The 26,882-nt window shown below is 42.7% G+C and overlaps 2 protein-coding genes across 6 annotated transcripts in view; one reads left to right on the top strand and one right to left on the bottom strand.

The window, feature by feature from the left end:
* LOC118394846 (inward rectifier potassium channel 13-like) overlaps window positions 1-26,882 on the bottom strand; it is a 383,815-nt gene that overhangs the window by 58,603 nt on the left and 298,330 nt on the right. The gene's annotated exons all lie outside the window — the stretch shown is intronic.
* LOC118394840 (galactose-3-O-sulfotransferase 2-like) lies at window positions 2,423-18,019 on the top strand. The gene is made up of 4 exons (XM_035788429.2): window positions 2,423-2,624; window positions 10,815-10,925; window positions 11,694-12,498; window positions 12,817-18,019. Exons 1-4 carry the CDS (start codon window positions 2,551-2,553, stop codon window positions 13,762-13,764), a joined length of 1,938 nt encoding a protein of 645 aa, XP_035644322.1. The 5' UTR covers window positions 2,423-2,550; the 3' UTR covers window positions 13,765-18,019.

Here is a 26,882-nt window from a genome sequence, read left to right as displayed (position 1 = left end):
CAAAAATGAGTTGAAATTCAAATTGAATTGGCCACACCCAACAGGATTTAGAATTTGAGTTAGAGTGACAGGAATTAGATTTTATTCAGTGTAGTTCAAAGAAATTCCATGAATCTGACAGGTCACACTTCCAGATACAAAGAATATATAATCTGGAAACAATGTTCATAGACTCTTTTGTTTGACTTCTTTTTGAAGGCCCAATGGTCAACTTGAGTGATAAATGAATGCATTCTGGGAAATGTTGTATTTTTTTAACCCATATTTAAGAAAATGTAAGTGATTAATGAATATTTGCATACAGGTTTTGTTTTCCTTGATCATTCATTTTAAGAGCTTTTCCAGTAAATCTATTTTTTCATCAATATTTTATATGCATGTATATAATGGCATGTTTGATGCTTTACGTACAATATGTATATTTGTATAGACTACACCTAATATAAAATAGAATAGGTATTTTAATTTCACTGAAATTCAATTCTATTTCCTTTCACTCAAATTCGAATTACAATTCTGTATCCTGTTGATTACTTCAATTCAAATTCAAGAATTTAGTGGAATTTGAGGCATTCTTAATTAAATTCTGAATTGAGCACAACCATTGTGTGTGTGTGTGTGTGTGTGTGTGTGTGTGTGTGTGTGTGTGTGTGTGTGTGTGTGTGTGTGTGTGTGTGTGTGTGTGTGTGTGTGTGTGTGTGTGTGTGTGTGTGTGTGTGTGTATTCATGTATGCATGCATCACCTGTCTGTCAGTCCATTCTTCTGTCAATCCATTTGTCTGTCCTTTTCTTGGTTTGTCTGTGCAACAGTGTGCAGCTCAGCTTTCAGGTGCTTCCGAGCTGAAGGACCTCTCTGCTCCGTCTCCATCTCAGGTCATATAACAGCTGAACCCAGGCCAGACAGCCCCAAATCTTTCCCACAGATTATATATACAGAGCCTTCAGAAAGTATTCACACCCCTTGACTTTTTCCTCATTTTGATGTGTTACAGCCTGAATTTAAAATTTATAAAATTGTGTTTTTTTTGTCACTTGCCTACACACAATACCCCATAATGTCAAAGTGGAATTGTATTTTTCGAAATGTTTAAACATGTATTAAAAATGATAAGCTAAAATGTTTTGAGTTAATAAGTGTTTAACCCCTTTATTGTGGCAAGCCTAAATAAGTTCAGGAGTCAAATTAAAAATAGCATGGAATCACTCTGTGTGCAATAACGTTTTCAATGACTACCTCATCTCTGTGCCCCACACATCCAATTTTCTGTAAGGTCCCTCAGTCGAGCAGTGAATTTCAAACACATATTCAACCACAAAGTCCAGGGAGGTTTTCCAGTGCCTCACACGAAGGGCACCTATTGGTAGAAAGGTAAAAAAATATATAATAAATGAAGCAGGCATTGAAAATCCCTTTGCGCATGGTGAAGTTATGAATTACTCTTTGGATTGTGTCACAAAAAAGATACAGGCGTCTTTCCTAACTCAGTTGCCGTAGAGGAAGGAAACTGCTCAGGGATTTCACCATGAGCTGAAGTGAAGCAAGACAACGATACAAAACACACAGTCAAGTCTAAATGAAAATGACTAAAAAGCATCAAATTTGAAGTTTTGGAATGGCCTAGTCAAAATCCAGACTTAATACCAATCAGCATTTAGTTTTTTCAGCATTTTGTATGGTGATATATGTTAGTCTTTATCCCTTCCTACAGTATGGTGTCCCATATTAAACAGCTCCCTGACATGTTTGATCAATATACTGTCTGTGACTGCGCAAAATGATCACATTCTTATTTTTGTCACAACCTGTGAAAATAGCAATTTTTTTAGATTTTTCCTGAAGGTGTTGATAGCATTTTTGAACCGTGGAGGACATTTCTGAACCTTTTGGTATTTGGTGACACATCAAATACAGAGTCTCAGCTGGAAAAATCATTATGGATATTGCAGCTATTATGTTACCAGATTTCTTCCAAAAAGGATGTATTCAGTCAAGCAGTTTTATGGTATAAGCCTGTTGCAGTGAAGTGTTACTGGGCTATAATAATAACAACTCTCACCTCATAAATATAATATGTTCCTATATATTCCACACAAAAACTAACCTACTAAGACTAACCTACTAACACTTACAGTATAATCTGACATGAATGGCATTTTACCCCCCCAAAAGACTACAAATCTCATTTGACGCTGAGCAAGGTCGTGTGTAACCTCAAGGCTAGTAATTACTTTATCCTTGTGAAGAACGGTGTGACCATAGAGTAACTTCACTGCCTTTGTTCTCGATTTCATCCTCCTGCCTCCTCCCCTCGCTGTAACCTCCTCCCTCTCCCCTTTCTCCATCCCTTTCTGACTCCCTCTCCCTCTCTGCGCTTCGAGCCAATGAGTCGGCAGCGGGATTACTTCCGAGCTGAGAGCGGGGGGAACCCTACTCTAAAAGAGGACTAGGGAATCTGTGGCTCGGGGACGGGGTTATTGGGAGAGTGAATTGGGTTGGTCGGAGTTTCATGCAGGACCGGGGTTCCTGGGCACCCCCCTCCAGGTACAGAAATGCCACCCTCGGCAAGGAAATCGATCAAGGAGCGCGAGCTGTTCTCCCTGACCTCATCCTTACCATGCGCCTCGTAAGTGAATTCATACGGACTTCTTCAGGGCTTTTGTTTTGTTTTGCATTCCTTTAGCGATAGTTCATTGGACAGCTATTGGTCGGTGAGGCTTTGCCCACAATGCATGCTTGTCCATAATAGGCGAAACAGCGAACTACTGATACATTCCGGTATTCATACTCTCGCAGCGAACCAAATCTAACAGTGGTGTGCCATATGATGAGATGTTTGTTTTGATTTGATTTAGAGTCCTTGTTGCTACAGCCGATGCCAACGTGCTCATACGTTGGGAAAATAAGAGTCAGACGCAAATTCTTTCCTTCAATTAAATAGTTATATTGCTCCCATTCACACTGACCACAAACTGTAGACTGGAGAGAAAATAATGCAACGGCACTGTTGACATTCACGCACATCGGCAGTTAAAAAAGTTTATTCTAATGGATTTTGTTAATCTTATATTTTTGGGTTCAGAATTATTTTATTTCCATACTAATAGAAGTAAGCTGACAAGTTTCAAATAAATTTAGATTTAATCACAACGACAAATAATACCGAATAGATCCACAAAGCTCATACATTATTTAACTTTACCATTTAGATGCCGTAGGCATACATTGGCGTGTTAGGGCCTTACTGAAATAATAAATAGCTAACTCAGTAAAACGGAGGGGAATCCTTGTGTTCTTAAAACATAATGTTAAAGCCTACACTGCACTGCGAGCACATTGAAAACACTCAACTTCAATACGAAATCATTTATGTTGAAAAGGTCATAAACGGGGGCGGCAGGTAGCCTAGTGGTTAGAGCGTTGGGCCAGTAACCGAAAGGTTGCTAGATCGAATAACAAATTATTATTTACAATGACAGACTATATACAGTGGGTTAACTGCTTTGTTCAGGGGTAGAAGACATAATTTTACCTTGTCAGCTCAGTCTATCATTGTAAATAAGAATTTGTTATTAACTGACTTGCCTATTTAAATAAAATAAATAAAAAACAGGTACAAATCTACATGTCAGGCAGTATCTGATGTATAATAAAGTGACCCAAAGTTCAATTTCCAATAGTCAAACCCCTCATAGTGTTGAAGAATATGATTGAAAAACAATCCTGAAATTCAGCCTACAGATAAGAACAAGATGGAGAACTTGTAGGATATCATTACAGCCAAATACAGCTACTGGACCTTACTGCACACAAGGACACGGAATCAACCACTATACATTCTCCTTTTACTGTTACAGATAAGAGCTATATTATAATTCACACAAGTAGCTACTGCTATGTAATCTAATAGTAATATTTTACTCCTACGGGAAGACATTGAAGTCCTTCTTTAGGGTTGTGTGTCACGATAAGATAGTAATCAACATCCAAGGAGATTTTACCACGACTCCCTTCTTAACTTGTCAAGTCTGGATCAGGCAGGTAGGAGTTGAGAAATGTTATTAGAGACGTAAATGTGACTTGGGAAAGCATGCAAGCCTGCAATCCTTCATATAGAACTGGATTCTCAGAACTTCTCACTTCGTTTAGGACCATCTCATCACTTGCAGGGAGAGCGACCAAAAGTTCAACCCCAAGTAGAAAGTTAAAGGGAGAGAGAGTGCCGGCAAAGGGTCAGTGCATGTCATAATATATCAAGGCTATGTGCTTGTGTGAATGTATGCTAATGTACATGCATGATCATGTCTGAGTGTACGTGTAGTGCCTTAAGTAGTATATGGGAGAATCTAATGTACTGTAAACGCCTGTGGGAATGTAAACTACTGTTCAAAAGTTTGGGGTCACTTAGAAATGTCCTTGTTTTTGAAAGAAAAGCACATTTTTGGCCCATTAAAATAACATCAAATACAGTGTAGAAATACAGTGTAGAAATACAGTGTAGAAATACAGTGTAGAAATACAGTGTAGAAATACAGTGTAGAAATACAGTGTCGACATGTTTAATGTTGTAGATTATTATCGTAGCTGGAAATGGCAGATTGTTTTTATGGTATATCAACATAGGCGTACCGAGGCCCGTTATCAGCAACCATCCCTTCCGTGTTCCAATGGCACGTTGTGTTAGCTAATCCAAGTTTATCATTTTAAAAGGCTAATTGACCGTTATAAAACCCTTTTGCAATTATGTTAGCACAGCTGAAAACCTTTGTCCTGATCAAAGAAGCAATAAAACAGGCCTTCTTTACACTAGTTGAGTATCTGGAGCATCAGCCTTTGTGAGTTCGATTACAGGTTCAAAATTGCCAGAATTGGATTCACTTCCTTCTGAAACTCGTCAGTCTATTCTTGTTCTGAGAAATGAAGGCTATTCCATGTGAGAAATTGGCAAGAACCTGAAGATCTCGTACAATGCTGTGTACTTCTCCCTTCATAGAACAGTGCAAACTGTCTCTAACCAGAATAGAAAGAGGAGTGGGAGGCCCCGGTGCACAACTGAGCAAGAGGACAAGTACATTAGAGTGTCTAGTTTGAGAAACAACCACCTTACAAGTCCTCAATTGGCAGCTTCATTAAATAGTACACGCAAAACACCAGTCTCAATGTCAACAGTGAAGAGCGACTACGGGATGCTGGCCTTCTAGGCAGAGTTCCTCTGTCCAGTGTCTGTGTTCTTTTGCCTGTCTTAATCTTTTCTTTTTATTGGCCAGTCTGAGATATGGCTTTTTTCTTTGCAACTCTGCCTAGAAGGCCAGCATCCCGGAGTCTTTGTTTCTAGATACTCAACTAGACTAAAGAATGACAGTCTTAATGCTTATTTTATCAGAACAATAGTTTTCAGCTGTGCTAACATGATTGCAAAAGGGTTTTCTAATGATAAATTAGCCTTTTAAAATGATAAACTTGGATTAGCTAACACAATGTTCCATTGGAACATATGAGTGATGGTTGCTAATAATAGGCCTCTGTACGCCTGTGTAGATATTCCGTAAGAAATCAGCCATTTCCAGCTACAATAGCCATTCACAACATTAAGTGTCTGTACTGTATTTCTGATCAATTTGATTTTAATGGACAAAAAAATGTGCTTTTCTTTCAAAAACAAGTGTGTGTGAGGGCACGTGTGTGTGTATGCGGGCACGTGCACGTGTGTGTACTGCGTATGTGTGTCGGCTAGCATGCAGGAGTGTAGCTGTGCTGCAGGCAGGGCAGGTAAGGCTATTTCCTGATGTCTTCATAGCCTGGGAAAACTTGAGATGTTTTGGTGGAAGCCCTTATATTCATTCCTCATGTCCATGGGCTTCCATGGCCTCCTGGTTATTATCTAGCACACTGTAGGCTCCTGCTGCTCCGTTTAATACCTTGGCAATATGACTGTTATTACTACGCATATCACAATATAAGTATTGTCATAGGGTGTGTGTGTGTGTGTGTGTGTGTGTGTGTGTGTGTGTGTGTGTGTGTGTGTGTGTGTGTGTGTGTGTGTGTGTGTGTGTGTGTGTGTGTGTGTGTGTGTGTGTGTGTGTGTGTGGAGGAATTGGATAGAGTGCTGATCACACTATAGTCTAGACCTTAGTTTGCATGCAGTGAGTTTGCATACGTCTGCTTATCATGAATGAGTTATCCTTTTCTAAGTTGTGTGTATATTGGTCTGTGCTGATGTGTAGTGATGTAGTTTGATTAGTATCGACTGTGCTGCCCTGTAAGGGTTCTCAGTGAGACGTGGACATCGGTGGTCTTCAGTGACTTACATGTACTGTATGTGACTTATGTAGAAATGTCATCAAATTCAGTTATTAGTCTAACAACTTTTGAATAAACTATTCTCCCTCTCTTCCTCTCCCTCTCTGTGGAAGGGATTTTGGGCATGCCACGGTCCTTCAGTTAGACTCAAAGTGTGTGTTTGTATTTAGTGCATTGGAACTGGATGTGACCACAGGGCTGTAGACTGTGGGTCGATGTGTGTGTGTGTTTGTATGGGAGTGTAGTTTGTGTGCAGAGAGAGAGAGAGATATCCACAACCACTTACTACTGTGTGTGTGTGTGTGTGTGTGTGTGTGTGTGTGTGTGTGTGTGTGTGTGTGTGTGTGTGTGTGTGTGTGTGTGTGTGTGTGTGTGTGTGTGTGTGTGTGTGTGTGTGTGTGTGTGTGTGTGTGTGTGTGTGTGTGTGTGTGTGTGTGTGTGTGGAGTCAGACAGAGTATTTGTATCCGAGCCTAGTCCACAGCTAGCGATTGCTTTCCAGGACTCAGTGGCAAAACAATGTGCCTTGGCCCAGAACACACAATTACTCTCTAGAGTTTGGCAAACTTCAAGAGCCAGTAAACAAAGGGAATGTGTCACTACTAGTTGAACCTAATAAAAGGAGGAGAAGTGACAAAGAGAGAAAGACAGAGAGAGATGAGAGAGAGATGGAGCGAGGGAGGGAGAGAGAGAGAGATAGAGAGATGGGGGGAGCGAGAGAGAGAGAGAGAGAGAGATGGATGGATGGATGGATGGATGGATGGATGGATGGATGGATGGAGGGAGGGAGATGTGGAGAGAGTAGTTGTCATTACTGTTACTAGTGTCTGGTAAAATGGAAAATTCATTAGGACATATCCAAACCTGATATCTTATTTCAGCTGAAGGCAGAGGCAGGAATGTCTTTGGGGTGAAAGGTCACCAGAATGTTTTCTCCGACTTAAGTACAGCAGCTTCCTCCCCTGTAATTACCATGACTTTGGACATACTTTGATTGCACTCTCTCTCTCCTGGAAGAATTCCAACAATCTACTGTGATATCCTTTCCTATGTCCTATACCCTATGAAAGTCCCATCTACTTCCTGGTTCAAGTCCCGTACTGTTTTTAAACGGGCTTCAAGCTTATATCATCAACTTCATGAAAATGGGGTCTTTTAAGATAGATATAAAATTATATGTGTAGATTAATATACATTTACCTATGCAATGCCTTCAGAAAGTATTCATACCCCTTGACTTATTACACATGTTGTTGTGTTGCAGCCTGAATTCAAAATGTATTTTAAAAAAAAGATTATCAACCATTTACACACAATAACCCATAACGACAAATAGAAAACATATTTTTAGATTTATTGGCAAATGTATTGGAAATGATATACAAAGATATATAATTTACTTAAGTATTCACATCCCAAAGTCAATACTTTGTAGAAGAAGCTTTGGGAGCGATTACAGCTGTGAGTTGTTCTGGGTAAATCTCTAAGAGTTTTACACATCTGGATTGTGCAACATTTGCCAATTATTCTTTCAAAAATGATTCAAGCTCTGTCAAATTGGTTGTTGATCATTGCTAGACAACCATTTTTCGGTCTTGCCATAGATTTTCAAGTTGGTTTAAGTCAAAACTGTAACTCGGTCACTGTCTTCACTGTCTTCTTGGTAAGCAGCTCCAGTGTAGATTTGGCCTTGTGTTTTAGGTTATTGTCCTAATGAAAAGTTAATTCAGTTCCCAGTGTCTGGTGGAAAGCAGACTGAACCAGGTTTTCCTCAAGGATTTTTCCTGTGCTTAGCTCCATTCTGTTTCTTTTTTATCCTGAACAATTTCCCAGTCGTTAAACATTGCAAACATACCCATAACATGATGTAGCCACCACTACGCTTGAAAATATGCAGAGTGGTACTCAGTCATTGGTTTATTGGATTTGTCCCAAACGTAACACTTTGTTTTCAGGACAGAAAAGTGAGTTGCTTTGCCACATTTCTTGCAATATTACTTTAGTGCCTTGTTGCAAACCAGATGCATGTTTTGGAATATTTTTTATTTGGCACAGGCTTCCTTTTTTTCACTCTGTCAATTAGGTTAGTATTGTGGAGTAACTACAGTGTTGTTGATCCATCCTCAGTTTTCTCCTGTCACAGCCATTCAACTTTGTAACTGTTTTAAAGTCACCATTGTTACTATAGTGAAATCCCTGAAGAGTTTCCTTCCTCTCCGGCAACTGAGTTAGGAAGGGGACCTGTATCTTTGTTGTGACTGGGTGTATTCAAACAGCATCCAAAGTGTAATGAATAACTTCACCATGCTCAAAGGGATATTCAATGCCTGCTTTTTTGTATTTATCTCCCATCTACCAATAGGTGCTCTTCTTTGCGAGGTATTGGAAAACCTCCCTGGTCTTTGTGGTTGAATCTCTGTTTGAAATTCACTGCTCAATTTAGAAACCTTACAGATAATTGCATGTGTGTGGTACAGAAATGAGGTAGTTGTTCAAAAATCATGTCCATCTCACTTATTATGTGACTTCTTGAGCACATTTTTACTCCTGAACGTATTTAGGCTTGCCATAGTAAAATAGTTGAATAGTTATTGACTCAAGACATTTTCGCTCTATATTTTAAATTAATTTGTAAAAAATTCTCAAAACCTAATTCCATTTTGACAGGGGCTCCCGAGTGGTGCAGCGGTCTAAGGCACTGCAGTGCTAGAGGCATCACTACAGACCCTGGTTAGATCCTGGGCTGTATCACAACTGGCCGTGATTAGGAGTACCATAGGGCGGTGTACAATTGGCCCAGCATCGTCCAGGGTAGGCCGTCATTGTAAATAAGAATTTGTTCTTAACTGACTTGCCTGTTTAAATAAATAAAATACCAATTATGGGGTGTTGTGTAGGCCAGTGACAAAGAAATCTACATTTAATCCATTTCAAAATCAGGTTGTAACACAACACAATGTGTAAAAGGTAAAACAACCAGCTCTTTCATAGGGTTTCACTCCATTATTCATTAACGTTAACGTCACCCCTATTCTGATTGTGTCGTAGGGGAATTATCCATGCACAGGGGAAAGTACACTCACAAAACAGATCAAACGCCAACCAGATTCCCAGACCAACCAACGCAAACCATGTTTGTAGCACAACCACTGGATTAGCATGGACATATTTAGTCAGTGACACAATGCACAAGCAATGTGCAACAGAGCTCAATGTAAAACCACTACAAACAGGGAGGATGGTGTGTAACAGTATACTAAGGGCAAATGTTATATGATGTGCCTAGCAACAACTTTCCCTGGTATTTTCATGTTTGTCTCGCTTGCCTTTCCTCCATTTGTGACACGGGCCAATCAGAGTTTTCCCAATAACTGCTTCCAGGGGGGGAACTGAACTAGAGGATAATGGGTCATATGCTGTGTTGTTTAGTAATGGTGGTGGCATGCCTGTTTGAGTCAATCACCTAGCTTCACAGTGACATCATCATCCCATGTCTTGATGATGACCCATCAGTGATGGCTGGCTGCCTCTGGTGCTGTGTGCGTCATGCTTCAACCCCGCGGTGGCCAGACTAATGTACTACACTGACAAACAGCTGGGGGCGACTGAGGGACAGTGTAGCGGCAGCATGCACTTATGGACTGTGCTCAGGGACACACACACACACACACACACACACACACACACACACACACACACACACACACACACACACGCACGCACGCACGCACGCACGCACGCACACACACACACACACACACACACACACACACACACATGTACCACACATGTACCACACATACAACATGTGTGCATGCGCGCGCACACACACACACACTCAGTAGCAGGTGGATGTGTGAGAGAGAAGATAGGAGGAGCTGGAGAGATAGGAAACAAGGAAAGGAGGGAGAGAGGGAGGGAGAGAGAGAGAGGGAGAGGGAGGGGGAGATAGAGAGTGAGGGAGGTAGAACTGCTGCTGTCTGTCTGGAAATAATTCAGGTGCGAAGGCAGATGTGTTTTTATTAAGACAAGGTCAGTCTGTTGTTCCAGATGTCTCTAATGTAGTTGTAACACACACAGAAACATACACACACACACACACACACACACACACACACACACACACACACACACACACACACACACACACACACACACACACACACACACACACACACACACACACACACACACACACACACACTGCTTGTGCTGTATGTTTTTGGCCTCTAAGCCTCAAGAAAAAACATCCAACAATACAGACATCATTTCTGTAGTCTCGCATGGATCAGTATTCATTTTAATACAAATGTTTCATGTTTATGGTTTTAAAATGTGATTTTAAAATGAAGTTACAGCTTTAGAATGAGATTAGAACTGAGTTAAAGACACATAATATCCCTGAGATTCTCTAAATGAGTTTATAGCCATAGAATCAGTCCTGTTGTCAGTAGTATTTCTGTGTCTGACCCTACATATTCTGTGGTTCCTGTGGTTGACCCCCCCTTCCCCCTGCAGGTGGCTGGAGGTACTGCTGTGTAGCCCCATACGCTATCTATGGATGGTCCTCATGGCACTCACTGTGCTCTGTGTGGCCATCCAGATCCTAGGAGTCGTCTGGCAGTCCAGGTGAGTCTGGTGCTACTGTACTTACATATGTAGGATCTCTATTTGATCACCCTGTTGCAGGAGAACTTTCCTGCAATGCAGGAAATGTAAAACTTGTATTATATTTGAGGTTTAAAAGGCTTCTGAAGTTTGTTATTTCCATTTCTCATTTTTAACTTGATTTTCCCTTCAGAAAAATGTATCAACCCCTACAAAAATCCATTAATTATAATCCGCTTAATTATTCACGTCCTGTTGCTACAGGATATTTTTTCTGCTGTGGAAAACGAGCTCAAATTAAGATCCTACATCAGATATTCACGCTACCTGGATTCATATTACTGGCAGTGAAACCAGAGAGGAAGAGGTAAAGCGGGAGGATGTGTATTTTTTTGTATGGAGGACTATGAGAGAATGTCGAATTACTTGAGGCTTATTTGATTGAATAGAAGTTTCGCAATGTATATTCTGTTACAAATGTGCTGATATAAGTGGATGCACATGGAATTCCAGCAACTTTGAGAAAAACGACTGTGGTTCACATGCGTATCTGCCCTCTCATTGACTACAATGGTCCTACCTGATCGCGTCTGGCTTCAATCATTGAGGACATGTACTGTATTTCCATTGTTAGACTGGTTACTCGGCTATCTTGTTAAAATAATAGATTATCTTTGGTGAAACTAATACGCTTTTACATTCCACTTCTCTGTTCTGGATAATTGTTTTGTTTTGAAACAGGCTGACAGTGATTGGCTAACTGTAGTCTAACACTCTGTTTGGTTTCAGGAACGACAAGATGTTGAGCAAGAAGCTCCTGAATGTGCGGTTTACCATCGAGATCCAGGGAACGCTCCCAACTGAGCAGAGGGACTGGGAAAACTTGCGCTCTTCGCATGCCCCTGTCGTAGAAGAGGAAGTGAGGTCACAGGAGGAAGGAGCTCCTAAACAATCGGCCAAAGAGAACCAGAAGGTAGCAGAACATCAAGATGGCAGAGATGAGCCAGGAGTGGAGAGGAGACTCCAGGTGCATCACCAACATTTAAAGCTCTCAAACACTTTCAATAAGGTCAAAGACTCCAGGAAAGAGGAAAGGGGTAAAGTTTTAGCAGCAAAGGCAGCCCTGCCCAAATTCACGTTGGGTGATGATGAGTTGCATTTGGGGGTTCCCGGGTCTGTGGTTCTCCAGCTGGGCCACCCAGCTATCAGAGTGGTATCTACCCTGTCTCACAAACCTTTCCAGGTCCCCTTAACCAATCAGCTGAAGAGTAGAAACAGCCTTGCCCCTCTAGGCACCAACTCTGTAGTTGCCGGGGTGATAAGCGAAGTGAATCCGGGGATTGCCACCTCCACCTGTTGGCCGAAGAACCACATCGTCTTTCTAAAGACGCACAAAACGGCCAGCAGCACCATCTTGAACATCTTGTATCGCTATGGCGACAGCCGCAATCTGACCTTCGCCCTTCCGCTGAACATGCACAGCCAGCTGTTCTATCCCTTCTTCTTCACCTCACACTTTGTGGAGGGAGTTAGGAGCCGCAGTGTCAAAAAGTTCCACATCATGTGCAACCACATGAGGTTCAGACCACCAGAGGTGAGTTCTATCATCATAGCACAGGAGGTTGGTGGCAACTTAATTGGGGAGGCATAATGGCTGGAGCGGAATTCGTGGAATGCTATCAGAACATTCCATTTGCTCCATTCCGGACATTATTATGAGCCGTCCTCCCCTCAGCAGCCTCCACTGCATCATAGATAATATCGAGGTTCAGACTAACACAAGTTGAATTTCACTACTATCTTTTTCCCAGAAAATATACAATTTTTTAAACCAATAATTGTTAAATGGTAACTAAGGCATCACGAACACATTTTGTTCTTGTTGTTTTGGTCTTTTCCTGTTGTGTCTTAGGTGAGGAAAGTGATGCCCCAGGACACATTCTACTTCTCCATCCTGAAGAACCCTGTTGCCATGATGGAGTCCATCTTCATCTACTACAAGAGCATTCCCGCCTTCCGCAAGGCCCGCAGCCTGGACGACTTCCTCGACAACGGTTGGCGTAGTTACAACACATCCCTGCCCAACAACCACTACGCCCGTAACATCCTGACCTTTGACTTTGGTTTCGACAACAACGTCGCCACAGAGACGCCCGGAGACCTAGAGACACGGGCCGCCACAGCCATTGCCGCTATCGAGGAGGACTTCCACCTTATCCTCATCTCAGAGTACTTTGACGAATCCATGATCCTGCTCAAGCGCGCCCTCTGCTGGTCTCTGGACGACATCGTCTCCTTCAAGTTGAACAGCCGGAGCGAGCGCGCACGGAACATGCTCTCCCCGCACACCGCTGACAAGATCAGAGCCTGGAACGCCCTTGACTGGCGGCTCTACCTGCACTTTAACGCCACCTTCTGGCGACGCGTGGACACTACTGTGGGGCGTGAGGAGATGAGGCGGGAGGTGACTCGGCTGCAGGAACAACGTGCCAAACTAGCCAAAACCTGCCTGAAGGATGGTGGTGCAGTGGACCCGTCGCAGGTACAGGATGCAGGGCTGAAGCCCTTCCAGTATGGAGCGGCCATAATCCAGGGCTACAACCTGAACCCTGGGCTGGACGGACCCACCAAAACACACTGTCAGAACCTGATCACTCCAGAGCTGCAGTACACAGACACTCTCTACACCAAGCAGTTCCCGGAGCTTGCCACTAGGCAGAGACAGGCCGCCAAACTGGTCGCCTCACAACGTCAGCTTGGTCCAGCCAAGGTCAGCCCAAACAAAGCAACCATGGCTGGGCCGGTGAGGGTGAGGGAGGCCCGACACAGTAGGACAGACAATAGTGGACCGAAACCCTAATGCCCAGAACCAAAATAACCCCTGCCCAACTGTCCTGTCTAAAATCACTGCAGATAGAAGTGACAGAAACATGCCTTGAGGTGTGGCTCTTTCAACATAGACTATGGGACTAATGGGACAATCCAAATCCACAGGAGCTCATCATTGATGCTGAGCACAGGGGTCTTTTTCAGCTGAACAGCCGATGGCTCTGTTTTGTCTGTACAGTGAGGACGTTTCGCTGCACATTATGCTGACTCTGGCTGGCTGCAGTGCATACGGCCAGTTTGCTGACTTTGGTGGCACTAGGATAAGCTCTAGTGTTTCTATCCAACGATACTGGACCTGTGTGGGTGGAGGGGATGGAGTTGGGGGAGGAAGAGGAAGAGAAGGAAGTAGAGGGAGAGTGCAACTGGGCTGATTGTCCTGCCTTGACTGGTTGGATTGGAAGTAGCATCTCATAAACCCTCTCATCTAATGTCTCCCCTTGCTCTTGTCACACACTGAGGTTTAGAATATGAACCCTTGTGGTGTACTATAGTTTGAATGACACATATGTGGTCCTATTGATTAAACTGATTGGGGTTGGGTAAGGCCTGTAGTACAGTAGGCCTATGTACAGTACCAGTGAAAAGTTTGGAGACACCTACTTATTCCAGGGTTTTTCTTTGTTTTTACAATTTTCTATGATGTAGAGTAATAGTGAAGACATCAACACTATGAAATAACACATGGAATCATGTAATAACCAAAAAGTGTTCTTCAAAGTAGCCACCCTTTGCCTTGACAGCTTTTCACACTCTTGGCATTCCCTCAACCAGATTCATTAGGTAATCACCTGGAATGCATTTCAATTAACAGGTGGGCCTTGTTAAAAGTTAATTTGTGGAATTTCCTTCCTTCTTAATTAATGCGTTTGAGCCAATCAGTTGTGTTGTGGCAAGGTAGACGTGGTATACAGAAGATAGACCTATTTGGTAAAAGACCAAGTCCATATTATGGAAAGAACAGCTCAAATAAGCAAAGATAAGCAAAGATAAACTACAGTCCATCATTTAGACATGAAGGTCAGTCAATACGGAAAATTTTAAGAAATTTGAAAGTTACTTCAAGTGTAGTCACAGTTTATGATGAAACTGGCTCTCATGAGGACCGCCACAGGAAAGGAAGACTAAAAGTTATCTCTGCTGCAAAAGATATGGTCATTAGAGTTAACTGCACCTCAAGTTGCAGCCCAAATAAATGCTTCACTGAGTTCAAGTAACAGACACATCTCAACATCAACTGTTCAGAGGAGACTGCATGAATCAGGCTTTCATGGTCAAATTGCTGCAAAGAAAACTAAAGGACACCAATAAGAAGAAGAGACCTGCTTGGGCCAAGAAACACGAGCAATGGACATTAGACCGGTGGAAATCTGTCTTCTGGTCGGATGAGTCCAAATAATTTTCGGGGGTTCCAACCACCGTGTCTTTGTGAGACGCAGAGTAGGTGAACGTATGATCCCTGCATGTGTGGGACCTACCATGAAGCATGGAGGAGGAGGTGCAATGGTGTGTAGGTGCTTCGCTGGTGAAACTGTCAGTGATTTATTTTGAATTCAAGGCACAATTTACCAGCATGGCTACCACAGAATTTCTACCACAGAATTCTGCATTGATACGCCATCCCATCTGGTTTGCGATTTGTTTTTCAATGGGACAATGACCCAAAACATACCTCCAGGCTCTGTAAGGGCTATTTGACAAAGGAGAGTGATGGAGTGCTGAATCAGATGATCTGGCTTCCACAATCACCTGACCTCCAAAAATTGAGATGGTTTGGGATGCGTGGGACCGCAGAGCGAAGGAAAAGGAGTCACCAAGTGCTCAGCATATGTGGGAACTCCTTCAAGACTGCTGGAAAAGCATTCTTCATGAAGCTGGTTTAGAGAATGCCAAAAGTGTACAAAGAAGTCATCAAAGCAAAGGGTGGCGACTTTGAAGAATCTAAAATTACTACGTGATTCCATATGTGCTATTTCATAGTTTTGTTGTCTTCACTTTTATTTTACAATGTAGAAAATAGTACAAATAAAGAGAAACCCTTGAATGAGTAAGTGTGTCCAACATTTTGACTGGTAGTGTATCTGTCAGAGAGAAGATGACTCAATTTGGAGGTGAATAAAATACATGATGGTATGTTAAACATGTACTGTATGTGTAGCGGACTGGGTGTAGTGGGTGAGAAGTCAGGTGCAGGAAGCAGAGAGTTCAGGGTAACGCTATATTATATGCACAAAACGGCGAACATAAGCCAACCCCACGAAAGCACCGGGCGCACAACAAAACAAATGCCCCAAACACGGGGACTTAAACTGTCCAGCAAAACCCAATGAAATGGGAAACACATAACCCACAGACGTGCACACACGTTAGACAAAACAATCCCGCACAAAGAGCAGGCGGGCCTACTGGTAAATAAAGCCCGACTAACCAGCCTAAAACACAAACAGGTGAAACCAATAAACAGAAAGGGGAAAAAAGGATCAGTGGCTGCTAGTAGGCCAGTGACGACGACCGCCGAGCGCCACCCGAACAGGAAGGGGAGCCACCTTCAGTGGTGACAGTATGTTAAACATCACAGGAGGCTGGTGTGAGGAGCTATAGGAGGACAGGCTCATTGTAATTTACATTTGATTTATGTCACACCCTGATCTGTTTCACCTGTCCTTGTGATTGTCTCCACCCCCCTCCAGGTGTCGCCCATGATCCCCCGTGTATTTATACCTGTGTTCTCAGTTTGTCTGTTGCCAGGTCATCTTGTTTGTCAAGTCAACCAGTGTTTTTGTTCTCTGCTCCTGCTTTTCACAGTTTCTCTTTTTCTCACCCTCCTGGTTTTGACCATTGTCTGTCCTGACTCTGAGCCCACCTGCCTGACCACTCTACCTGCCCCTGACCCTGAGCCTGCCTGCTGACCTGTACCTTTCCGCCACCTCTGCATTGTTTGACCTCTGCCTACCCTGAGCTTGCCTGCCGTCAGGTACCGTTGCCCCACCCCTGGTTTACTGACCCCTGCCTGCCTTGACCTGTCTATTGCCTGCCCCTGTTGGGTTTTACCTTGATTCCTGATCATTTTTTAGGAGCCCCATTAGCCAACGCCAATGGCAACAGATACATTACAGACAAAAGATTTGACAATTTACATGCATTTAAAAACATTAACATGTAGTGTGTGTGTGTGCATCTATCAGTTACGCATACTGTATTAGTACATATACAGAACAAGTAGGTCACATGGGGGAGAGGCGTTGTGCTGTGAGGTGTTGCTTTATTTGTTTTTTTGAAACCAGGTCTGCTGTTCACTTGCACTATATAAGATAGAAGGGAGTTCCATGCACTCATGGCTCTGTATAATACTGTATGTTTCCATGAATTTGTTGTGGACCTGCGGACCGTGAAAAGACCCCTGGTGGCATGTCTGGTGTATAAAGTGTGTGTGTCAGTGACAAATGCCTGGAATGGAATCAATGGAATGGTACCAAACACATCAAACACATGGAAACAACGTGTTTGACTCTGTTGCATTGATTCAGTTCCAGTCATTAGAAGGAGGCCGTTCTCCTATAGCTCTTCACATCTCAGCCTCTTCTCGTAGACATTTAAGTGAAAGATGTAATAACAGAATTACAAAATGTTTGACTTAAGAGCACATCTCAACTCTTTCGATACCTACCTAAAGATAGCCAGAGCTTGTAATATTCTGTAATAATAGATTTGTACATCAACTCTCATGCAGATAGCAGAAAGTTCCTAGAATTTCCTCATCCTTTCAGGTTAGAAACTGAGAGAGATTCAGTGTCTAAAGGTAAATTCAGTAACTGAGAGAGATTCAGTTACTAAAGGTAATTCAGTAACTGAAAGACATTCAGTAGGCCACTGTGGAAAAATATTCACCTACCAAGACGGCGCAAAGGAGCTCTCGATTCTCAGAAATGGGAATCAAATTAAAATGTTAGATTTCTTAGAAGACCAAATGATTAGTCTCTTTAAATTCAAGTGTGTTTTTAAATCATACTGCACTTTAGTGTGAATATATATAAATGAGGTGTAAAAAATGATCGTAAAATGGAAATGTAGATTTTGTATGTAGAGATGATTTTGTGATGTGAGTCCTTATATCACAATACCTGCATTTTAAAGTGGTCTGATATTTAAGTTTATTTTTCTCATTGTTGTGAGTGATGTTGCCACAGATTTCAAATTGAAATGGTCAAATAAAAGGGTTCTTACTTTTGTGTCTGTTCCCACTTTTGTATGATAAAACAATTGAACCTGATCAGCAGAACAGAATATAGATTGATCTTGGGTATGAGTTGCTGTATAGTTGGGCTGTAGTTTGCAGATCAGACAACAGGTGGGAGGGAGCCTTGTCCTAATAATTTTCCTCTCAGCTTTGCTCAATGACAAACACAGTGCATTTGGAAAGTATTCAGACCCCTTCCCTTTCTCCACATTTTGTTACGTTACAGCCTTATTCTAAAATGGATTTAAAAAAAAGAATCCACATCAATCTACAATACCCTATAATGAGAAAGCGAAAACAGGTTTTTAGACATTTTAAATACAGAAATACCTTACATTTACATATTTAGAACCTTTGCTATGAGACTTGAAATTGAGCTCAGGTGCATCCTGTTTCTATTTATCATCCTTGAGATGTTTCTACAACTTGATTTGAGTCCACCTGTGCTAAATTTAATTGATTGGACATGATTTGGAAAGGCACACACCTGTCTTTATAAGATCCCACAGGTGGCAGTTCATGTCAGAGCAAAAACCAAGCCATGAGGTCCAAGGAATTGTTGTTAAAGCTAAGAGACAGGATTGTGTCAATGCACAGATCTGGGGATAGCAAAACATGTCTGCAGTATTGAAGTACAGAGAGATCCTTGATGAAAACCTGCTCCAGAGTGCTCAGTACCTCTGACTGGGGCGAAGGTTCACCTTCCAACTGGACAACGACCCTAAGCACACAGTCAAGACAATTCAGGAGTGGCTTCGAGACAAGTCTCTGAATGTCCTTGAGTGGCCCAGCCAGAGCCTGGACTTGAACCTGATCGAACATCACTGGAGAGACCTGAAAATAGCTGTGCAGCAACGCTCCCCATCCAACATGACAGAGCTTGAGAGGATCTGCAGAGAAGAATGGGAGAAACTCCCCAAATACAGGTGTACCAAGCTTGTAGCATCATACCCAAGAAGTCTCAAGGCTGTAATAGCTGCCAAAGGTGTTTCAACAAAGTACAAAGTAAAGGGTCTGAATACTTATGTAAATGTGATAGTTCCGGGGGGGGTTGTTGATAAATGTGCAAAAAAATAATAACTGTTTTTGCTTTGTCATTATTGGGTATTATGTGTAGATTGATGAGGGAAATTAACAATTTAATCAATGTTATTAAAAAGGCTGTAACGTAACAAAATGTGGAAAAGGTCAAGGGATCTGAATACTTTCCAAATGCACTGTACATGATGGAGAATAGTCTCCTGTGCTAAAATACTGTTCTCTCTCTCTCCAATGATGTGTATAAACTCTGGATGACTGACCATTTGTTGTATTGAAGCTATCTCATTGCCATTTCAGTGCTCCTCCTCCATTGTAAAACAGATTTAGTAAGCTATAGAAATGCATTTACTAATGTCTACATTAGTTTAATCTATTAGAGACATCTTAATGCATACATACAACAATATTAAAATGTATTCCTTAAAGTATTTTTTTTGAGAGTACTAATGTTACTGTCCCCACTACAACAAATAAATACTTAATTATACGTAATTATGTACTTGAAACATGGAGGACTGCTCCTCCCAGGAAATACCAATATGGCAGCAGATGGCTTCATTGCAAAAGTATTCCAGGGTTTATATGTACATCTCTCTCTCAGCCATCTTTCTCATCAGTTCTTCAAACAATAGTTATATGTCTGAAGTACATCAACAGCTCCACCTAGTGTTCATTATTAGTATGTGCCGAGACCCAATCTGTAAAGGTACCGAATAGAAGACCATTTGTTTATTAAACAAGGTGGCTAACAAACATGAGCATGCATGTGTCAATCTGTGACTTGTTTACACTAGAACATGAATGATGGGTGAACATGTGTTTGTATCTGTGTGTGGTTGTTAGTAGGGTTGTGTGTGCTGTATGTGTGCTTATGCAAATTACTTGAGTAGATTTATAACAGATTTTTGATTGTGTGTGTGTGTATGTGTCAGTGTAACCATGCATGGCAGCAGGCAGGCCTAATCACAAAACCTTGTGGTGCAGGAATGGCTTGACAGGACATGTTTAATATTTACTCATAAATCAAATCTGCTATGAAGGGTAGTGGCTTAAGCAAACAGAAACCCACAAAGCCAACGTCTGGCCTCGCATCTATCACACACCCACAGCAGGGTTTGACAAATAGCCTGTTTGGCATTTAGAGGGAATACATATGTATGTGTGGTCACACCTGAGTGTGCCTGTGAGAAACTGCTGCCAGGCCTTGCTGTCTGGAGGCAGTCATAAAGTAGCCTCCGGGAAGACTGTTCATGACCCTGTTAACTATTTAACCAGTAACGAATGACACTCGTTTGGTCGACACTACTGCATGAAACCTTTGATATGGACTGACAAAATGGACCACATTTCCTAAGGCAAGATTGTCAGCTAAATGTGGCCTAATAAGTGTTTTAACATTTACATGTTTCATATTTTGTGTTGATTATTGGTTCTCACCGTCTTCTGAGGTGTGTGAGGGTTGTAAAGAAAATGGGGGTGCCATTTGCCCTAGTTCCCCCGGAGCTATCCTAGCCTTCACCTAGTGCACCACCACTACCTACATCCTCAAGGAAAAGCTTGGTGGCCATTTAGGTGGCCATTTAGGTGGCCATTTAGGTGGCCGTTTACAGCAATGATGTTACGTGTAGTAGTGCGTTCAAACCAATTAAATGTTTTTTTTCTTTTCTGGTCGATGAATTTGGTGTCACTTAGGATATGCCAGTACTTAGTCTTAATGAGGCGTTGAGTTTTAAATTCAAGCAGACAAATGGCATCATTGTTTAATCTGGTTCTTTTGATGCAGAGAAGGCCATGGGGGGGGCAATACTATGGAGAGTGTAGAGCTTGGACATTTTGGACATCCAAAGGTAAAGACAAGAAGAAAAGCCCATCACAACTTTTATTGCAGCACATGAAACCTGTCTGACAATTTCATATATACTAAAACATGACCAGTACGGTGGTACTAAAAACGTTTTTTCTCTCTCATGTTCTTTTACCTTTTTAATAGTCTGTTCCTAGAAAGGTATAGAACCTAGTGAACAGAGAGGAAAATCACCATCTACCTGCATGTGTGTGGTTTTACTGCTGGACCGGGATCAGATTTGAAGCTGTTCCAAGATCAGGCTTGGCTGCCTCCTCACATTTGTCCAGCTCTACTCTGCCCTACTCTGTTCTATTCTATTAACAGCCTGCTATCCATGCTCGGCTCCACTCTGTTCTCTTAATAGCCTGCTATCCCTGCTCGGCTCCACTCTGTTCTCTTAATAGCCTGCTATCCCTGCTCGGCTCCACTCTGTTCTCTTAATAGCCTGCTAGCCCTGCTCTGCTCCACTCTGTTCTCTTAACACCCTGCTAGCCCTGCTCTGATCCACTTTGTTCTCTTAATAGACTGCTAGCCCTGCTCTGCTCCACTCTGTTCTCTTAACAGCCTGCTAGCCCTGCTCTGCTCCACTTTGTTCTCTTAACAGCCTGCTAGCCCTGCTCTGCTCCACTCTGTTCTCTTAATAGCCTGCTAGCCCTGCTCTGCTCCACTCTGTTCTCTTAATAGCCGGCGAGCCCTGCTCTGCTCCACTCCGTTCTCTTAACAGCCTGCTAGTCCTGCTCTGCTCCACTCTGTTCTCTTAACAGCCTGCTAGCCCTGCTCTGCTCCACTCTGTTCTCTTAATAGCCTGCTAGCCCTGTGCTATTCCCTCAGTTTCACAACAATCAGACAGCCTCACTCCAAATATCACTCATATCAATGTGAACCAATGTCTCCCTGATACTTTCTGCTCTAATGAGTGTGTGTGTCCATCCACAGAGACTTCAGAAGTTTCGCAGTGCACTTCTCGCTGTGCAGTTAGTCTGTAACATGATCACAATCTCTGTTTCTCAAACACTCTTTTTCACCACCTTGGTATTGCAGTGCATCAGACCCATTCACTGTGTGAAGTGCCTCTAGTTTCTAGTGAATGCAGTATAGTTTATCTAGCTGCCGGTTGGTACACAAAGTCATGGTCTCTGTAGGGTTGGACTGCTAAGGATTGATATCAGACAGCTCTCTCTCTAATCTGTGTTTGCTGACCAGGATTACCAGATTAGCAAATTCACGCCTCACTGCCCACATTCAGGCCGTTCTGTCCCTGGCTGTGCCTCGTTGCACCTCAATGCGCCCCCTGCATCCATCCATACCTCTCTCAATCCATCCCAGTCTGGTTGGAACCGGCAGCTATCTCCAGTGTCGGACCTGAGATATGATACACTGAGCGGGCTTCTGTCCTGAATGACCATGTCAGTATGTGAGCAGGTGGATGTGTGAGAGAGAAGATCGGAGGAGTGGGAGTGATAGCCAGGGAGGGAGGGAGGTAGAGAGGCTGTCTGTCTGAAAATCATTGAATATGGAAGGCAGATGTGTTTTTTAGGCGCTGCTGTGCCTTCTTCACCATGCTGTCTGTGTGGCTGGACCATTTCAGTTTGTCCGTGATGTGTACACCGAGGAACTTAAAACTTTCCACCCTCTCCACTACTGTCCCGCCGATGTGGATAGGGGGCTGCTCCCTCTGCTGTTTCCTGAAGTCCACGATCATCTCCTTTGTTTTCTTGACATTGAGTGTGAGGTTATTTTCCTGACACCACACTCCGATGGCCCTCACCTCCTCCCTGTAGGCAGTCTCGTCATTGTTGGTAATCAAGCCTACCACTGTAGAGTCGTCTGCAAACTTGAAGATTGAGTTGGAGGCGTGTGTGGCCACGCAGTCGTGGGTGAACAGGGAGTACAGGAGAGGGCTGAGAACGCACCCTTGTGGGGACCCAGTGTTGAGGATCAGCGGAGTGGAGATGTTGTTACCTACCCTCACCACCTGGGGGCGGCCCGTCTGGAAGTCCAGGACCTAGTTGCACAAGGCAGGGTCGAGACCCAGGGTCTCAAGCTTAATGACGAGTTTGGAGGGTACTATGGTGTTAAATGCTGAGCTGTAGTCGATGAACAGCATTCTTACATAGGTATTCCTCTTGTCCAGATGGGTTAGGGCAGTGTGCAGTGTGATTGCGATTGCGTCGTCTGTGGACCTATTGGGGCGGTAAGCAAATCGGATTGGGTCTAGGGTGTCAGGTAGGTTGGAGTTGATATGGTCCTCTCTCAAAGCACTTCATGATGACGGAAGTGAGTGCTAGTCATTTAGCTCAGTTACCTTAGCTTTCTTGGGAACAGGAACAATGGTGGCCCTCTTCAAGCATGTGGGAACAGTAGACTGGGATAAGGATTGATTGAATATGTCCGTAAACACACCAGCCAGCTGGTCTGCGCATGCTCTGAGGACACGGCTGGGGATGCCGTCTGGGCCTGCAGCCTTGCGAGGGTTAACACGTTTAAATGTTTTACTCAAGTTGGCTGCAGTGAAGGAGAGTCCGCAGGTTTTGGTAGCGGGCCATGTCAGTGGCACTGTATTGTCCTCAAAGCGAGCAAAGAAGTTGTTTAGTCTGTCTGGGAGCAAGACATGGTGGTCCGCGACAGGGCTGTTTTTTCTTTTGTAGTCCGTGATTGATTGTAGACCCTGCCACATACCTCTCGTGTCTGAGCCGTTGAATTGCGACTCTACTTTGTCTCTATACTGACGCTTAGCTTGTTTGATTGCCTAGCGGAGGGAATAACTACACTATTCGTATTCGGTCATGTTTCCAGTCACCTTGCGCTGATTAAAAGCAGTGGTTTGCTCTTTCAGTTTTGCGCAAATCCTGCCATCAATCCACGGTTTCTGGTTGGGGAATGTTTTAATAGACGCTGTGGGTACAACATCACCGATGCACTTGCTAATATACTCACTCACTGAATCACCGTATTCATCAATGTTGTTGTTCGACGCAATGCGAAACATATGATATGTGATCGAAGCAATCTTGAAGAGTGGAATCCGATTGGCCGAACCCACCTGAGCGCAGGTGCTTCCTGTTTTAGTTTCTGTCTATAGGCTGGGAGCAACAAAATTGAATCGTGATCAGCTTTTCCGAAGGAGGGCGGGGGAGGGCCTTATATGCGTTGCGGAAGTTAGAATAACAATGATCTAGGGTTTTGCCATCCCGGGTAGCGCAATCGATATACTGATAGAATTTAGGGAGCCTTGTCTTCAGATTAGCCTTGTTAAAATCCCCAGCTACAATAAATGCACCCTCAGGATATGTGGTTTCCAGTTTACATAGTGTCGAATGAAGTTATTTCAGGGCCGTCGATGTGTCTGCTTGGGGGGGAATATACACGACTGTGATTATGATCAAAGTGAATTCTCTTGGTAGATAATGCGGTCGGCATTTGATTGTGAGGAATTCTAAGTCAGGTGAACAAAAGGACTTGAGTTCCTGTATGTTGTTATGGTTCTCTTGGTTCTTGGCCACACTGAGTATCCCTCAGCCATGCAGCTCAGACTGGCCTCCGTGGGCTGATATGGGAAGTGTGTGAGTATTCATAAGGCAGAAGTATTTTTTTATGAGTTCTGACCACATTCGAGCCAAATGGTTGCAGAGAAGAATACATATTTTGTGTATATGTGACACCTTGTGATAAACTTATCTACAGTAACATATTGATGTGTGTATTCTTGTGCCCAGTTTTGGTCACTGGTCGAGTTATCATTTGTCAGGGCCCTCAGAACTTCTGTCTGATCCTGCGACGTCTGGCCCTGGTCTCTAAGAAGTGTGTGGACCAGCACACAGGAGAGATCAGCCACAAGACTGCTGCCTTCCTCCAGACTGGCAGGAGCTCCGGGGTCAGTTTTACTATCACTGTCACACCCTGACCATAGTTTGCTTTGTATGTTTCTATGTTTTGGTTGGTCAGGGTGTGAGCTGAGTGGGCATTCTATGTTACATGTCTAGTTTGTCTAGTTCTATATTTGGCCTGATATGGTTCTCAATCAGAGGCAGGTGTTAGTCATTGTCTCTGATTGGGAACCATCTTTAGGTAGCCTGTTTGGTGTTGGGTTTTGTGGGTGATTGTTCCTGTCTCTGTGTTTGCACCAGATAGGACTGTTTAGGTTTTTGCACATTTATTGTTTTGTTAGTTATTTCATGTCTAGTTCCTTTATTAAAGAACATGAATAACCACCACGCTGCGTTTATGGTCCGCCTCTCCTTCACCACAAGAAAACCCTTACAATCACTTTGACCTCTGGACCTCTTTACAATGACCAAAAATGCAAAGCAAAACTATTTTTCTAACCTTCTAATATTATGTTATTATAACCTTATTGTATTGTCATTGTAGCCTGACTGGAATGGTTCCAAGAGGTGGCCATTTTGAATGGTGCAAGGAGGAATGCAACTGTCTGTCACAACGACGTCTCTCTGCTGGGAGACTGTTTCACTCCTTATCACAGTCTCACCAACTGAATGAATGTCTCACTAAATTAATTCATTAATGATTAAATGAATGCTGAATCTCACTTATTATTATTCTGAACACTTTTTGTCCTCACCTCATTCTGAAGGACTTCAAAGACACATTGAGTGAGTGTCGAAGGTAGCAATGGGCCAGAATTCCTTGACTTCCTATAAAAGATTGAGGTTTTCAGGGGTTGGCTCCTGGACAAGCTCCCGACCAACAACACAGGGGTGTGTCTGCATGCGTTCTTCAGGTGGGTGGATCTGTTCATACAGTTGAACTGTGGGGTTTACAGTCCTTCACACAGTAGGGGGCACTATATTTGTTTAAGAGCACCTGGTGGGTCATAGTTGCAGACTGGGCAGTGAAACATGACCCTTGAAACATTGTTAAGGTTATCCAGAAGGTCATAAGAATATCATAAGGCTATAGATGGGTCACAAAACACTACAAAAGAGATTCCCAGACATATATTAAGCCATATCCTGGACTAAAAATGATTCTCAATTTCCATTGAAAGCATTTAAAAAAAAATCCAGGACTAGGTTTAATCTCTGTCTGGGAAACTGTCCCTAAAACTTCGGGAACTATTGTCTTCCGTCTTATTGTCTGAGGGCAGCTGTACTAGCTGTACTCCCATTGGCTTTGCTGAGATCATGTAAATGGATAATTTTCTACTTCCTCCCAAGGCAACCCTATCACTGGTACACACAACAGGTAGCTAACTTACTTAGCTACACAACTGTTTTCCTCAAGTCAATATACAGCCGGGAGGAAAGTATAAAATCATCTTAAACTCCAATGAAGTCTATTTAATGGTGACAATGAACAGAAACATGCTAACTTAGAATTAAAATAATGTGGCCTCAGGCTAGCAGGCTAGCAGGAGGTCTATGGAAAACACACACTGTTCTGGAGGCTGACTCAGTATTCTCTGGCGTGGAACTCAGAAATGCACAATGGGTTTCCTCACCATATTGAATTTACCACTGTTTTTTGTGTTATTTGGAAAATTAATTCAGATTGGAGTGGTTTTATATTAATGAAATTACTGTTACAGAGAGAGTAAATAGAGGGCTAAGGTAGTAAAAACAGTTTCCTTTGGGTTTTGTGGTGTACAGATGTAGGATCTTAATTTGAGCCAGTTTGCTACAGCAGGAAAATAATGTGAGTTATTGTGTGGAGAGTTTTTCAAAGTGGAAAAATGTTCACCAGCACATGAGGGATCAAATTAAAATCCTACATCTGTATGGACCTTTTCGGTCCCTTATTGAATTCTGTTTCCCTCACCTTGGCGTTGTATTCAGGAGGGACACAGTCATATCAATGGGCACAAGATATTTTGTGTTCGTCTTTGTTACAGTTTTTTACAATCACTTTGGTACTCATTTCAGAACATTGATGTGATTTTTCAAAAATCTAGGCACTTTTTCCAATTGCTTGGATACAATACACAAAGCTAAGATAATTTGTTAATTGA

The sequence above is a fragment of the Oncorhynchus keta genome, chromosome 1 (genome assembly GCF_023373465.1).
Source record: "Oncorhynchus keta strain PuntledgeMale-10-30-2019 chromosome 1, Oket_V2, whole genome shotgun sequence".
NCBI lineage: Eukaryota > Metazoa > Chordata > Actinopteri > Salmoniformes > Salmonidae > Oncorhynchus > Oncorhynchus keta.
This window is presented reverse-complemented; position numbering and strand designations above follow the sequence as displayed.